The 3,115-nt window shown below is 44.3% G+C and overlaps 1 protein-coding gene across 1 annotated transcript; it reads right to left on the bottom strand.

Annotated features, from left to right (window-relative positions):
- Window positions 1–2,326: 2,326 nt before the first annotated feature.
- LOC123965115 (olfactomedin-4-like) lies at window positions 2,327–3,110 on the bottom strand (the record flags this gene model as incomplete). The annotated part of the gene is made up of 1 exon (XM_046041681.1): window positions 2,327–3,110. A coding segment is annotated over one exon (564 nt), but the record flags the coding sequence as incomplete, so codon positions are not given.
- Window positions 3,111–3,115: the final 5 nt, after the last annotated feature.

The raw sequence follows: 3,115 nt of genomic DNA, 5'->3' as shown, positions 1-3,115 counted from the left end.
AGAACCACCACGCACAGACGTATGCAAGACATGGGTTTCAGCTGTCGCATTCCTTGTGTCAAGCCACACTTGAACAAGACACAGCGTCAGAAGCGTCTTGCCTGGGCTAAAGACAAAAAGGACTGGACTGCTGCTGAGTGGTCCACAGTTATGTTCTCTGATGAAAGTAAATTTTGCATTTCCTTTGGAAATCAAGGTCCCAGAGTCTGGAGGAAGAGAGGAGAGGCACAGAATCCACGTTGCTTGAAGTCCAGTGTAAAGTTTCCACAGTCAGTGATGGTTTGGGGTGCCATGTCATCTGCTGGTGTTGGTCCACTGTGTTTTCTGAGGTCCAAGGTCAACGCAGCCGTCTACCAGGAAATTTCAGAGCACTTCATGCTTCCTGCTGCTGACCAACTTTATGGAGATGCAGACTTCATTTACCAACAGGACTTGGCACCTGCACACAGTGCCAAAGCTACCAGTACCTGGTTTAAGGACCATGGTATCCCTGTTCTTAATTGGCCACCAAACGCGCCTGACCTTAACCCTATAGAAAATCTATGGGGTATTGTGAAGAGGAAGATGCGATATGCCAGACCCAACAATGCAGAAGAGCTGAAGGCCACTATCAGAGCAACCTGGGCTCTCATAACACCTGAGCAGTGCCACAGACTGATCGACTCCATGCCACGCCGCATTGCTGCAGTAATTCAGGCAAAAGGAGCCCCAACTAAGTATTGAGTGCTGTACATGCTCATACTTTTCATGTTCATACTTTTCAGTTGGCCAACATTTCTAAAAATCCTTTTTTTGTATTGATCTTGATATTCTAATTTTCAGAGATACTGAATTTGGGATTTTCATTAGTTGTCAGTTATAACATAATATCCAAGTTTCACTTTTTGAATGGAATTACTGAAATAAATAAACTTTTTGATGATATTCTAATTATATGACCAGCACCTGTATGTAGCCTAGGCTGATGCCTACACAGGTGTCAGCCCATTACTGAACGAGCCCTACCAAACTGCCAGCTCCTGCAGGAAGCAACCAATGAAGCTACAGCAGGCAGAAAGGGAGGGGTTGTAACACTTTGAAACACTAAAAACAGCAGTGCTGCCAACTAAATTGAACAAGAATAACACCGTGGAGTCTAAATACACACACCAACACATTGGCCTACTTCTTCATGATTGCCAGATTAAATCTCCATGTTTTGGTACATATGAGTGTACAGTTGTGTTGGTGGTGGTGTTGTTATGCTTTAAAGTAATATGATATGTGTTTCTTCAAAGGCAATTTCCATCCATCCATCATCAACCGCTTATCCTGCATACAGGGTGGCGGGTGGGCTGGAGCCAATCCCAGCTGACATCGGGCACAAGGCGGGGGAACACCCTGGACATGTCACCAGTCCATCACAGGGATGAACAATTTAGGGTCAATTTACCTAGACTGCATGTCTTTGGATGGTGGGAGGATGGTGGGAGGAAGCCGGAGTACCTGGAGAGAACCCACGCAGGGAGAGAACATGCAAACTCCCACGACCTTCTTGCTGTGAGGAGACAGTGCTAACCACTGCGCCGCCCCAAAGGCAATTTCATCACCAATCAATAAGATACATAGTTATACAAGACAGACAGACGCCACTTCTGGTCATATGTTTGCTGTATCTCAGCCTTGCAGAGCACTCTGGTGGTAAAAAGGCACATTGCCACATTTTTGTACTGAGTCAGGTAATATACTATGTTGAAGTATGATCTATGAATGTAATGTAGCCTGTGAGCCTTATGTCTACACTATACAAACACTTACCTGTACTCTAAGTTGAATATGAATGTATGACTCTAACCGGCAACCTTGGGTACGGGAGGCAGACACGCTGAAGAGGAGGTTAAAACCTATGTGCACTAGTGTCTGTCGCCAGTGCGTCTCTTAGGGGTTTTTTGTTGTGACAAACTATTTTTTCCAGTGGCAAGTTTGGAAATTTCACATCAGTGAAGGCCAATCACTGTAGGCCATATTTTGCAACCATAATGACCTATTTCAAAGAATATTTACGTATGTATATTTATAGACATATATGGTAAATATGTGTACTTTCATAAAAACATGTTGTACATGATTGCCATTTAAACCTGGATTAAGAGTATATTGCAAAGTGGATGTAATTGCACTGTTGCCTCACAGCAAGAAGGTTCAAACTTAAACAGAACTTTGTGTTTGTGTTGTGTCATACTAGCAGATGGGCTCTAGGGATGGACAATGTCTGTAGACACACCAGGTCAGGCTAAAACCAATTAGAAAAAGTAACTCACAAAATGACTTCTAATGACTTTTTGTTTTTTTATTAACGTTTAGTTTTTACAGTCAGCGTTACTACATTACAAACATATAATAATGTATAATATGTTATAACATACAAACATTGTGATGCCCTACAAATCCTAACAACATGGAGTACCTGACTGCTAACATTGGCATACTTCATGGATCAAGCTATTTCTTGTTGTTAGGTGCTATGTGAACATGGCTAACATGCAATACATTACAATAACTTCAGATCAGAAGTTGGCCTGGTAGGCCAGCAGATATCCATCGTTGTACATGTAGATCTGTCTGTTGATGGGGTTATAGCTCAGGCTGGCCACTCCTTTAGCTACCTTCTCCAGTGGCAGTGCTAGTGAGTTGTCCTCTTTGCCTGTTGCTGTGTCGAAGGCGTAGAACACCTCCTCGCGATATTCGTCCACAAATCGAGTGGCATATAGCACACCGCACACCATGAAAGCATTGCTCACTGCCTTCTTGAACAGCCTCGTCTCCCACGTCTGGGAGACATTTAGTGTCTCGGCCTCACTGTCCCAAACTAGCCGACTCACCACTAGATTACCATGGTTACCGACAGTGGCATAGATTGCCCATAGTCCCGTCTCGTCTGCCTCCACATCCACATCACTATTGGCACGGCAGTCATAGTAACAATACGGGAACTTGTTGTTGAAACCCACGCCGGTGCCTGGAAGTGTCACCCGTTTGACGGCGTTGCTCTTCAGGTCATAGCGACAGACGTCTGCAGAGCGGTAGCAGTGATAGTACAGCGCTTCACCATATAGAACAGCACTGGGACCCTCAA

Source organism: Micropterus dolomieu, unplaced genomic scaffold (assembly GCF_021292245.1).
Source record: "Micropterus dolomieu isolate WLL.071019.BEF.003 ecotype Adirondacks unplaced genomic scaffold, ASM2129224v1 contig_8689, whole genome shotgun sequence".
NCBI lineage: Eukaryota > Metazoa > Chordata > Actinopteri > Centrarchiformes > Centrarchidae > Micropterus > Micropterus dolomieu.
Note: the sequence above shows the minus strand (reverse complement) of the source record. Positions and strands in the feature narration are given on the sequence as shown.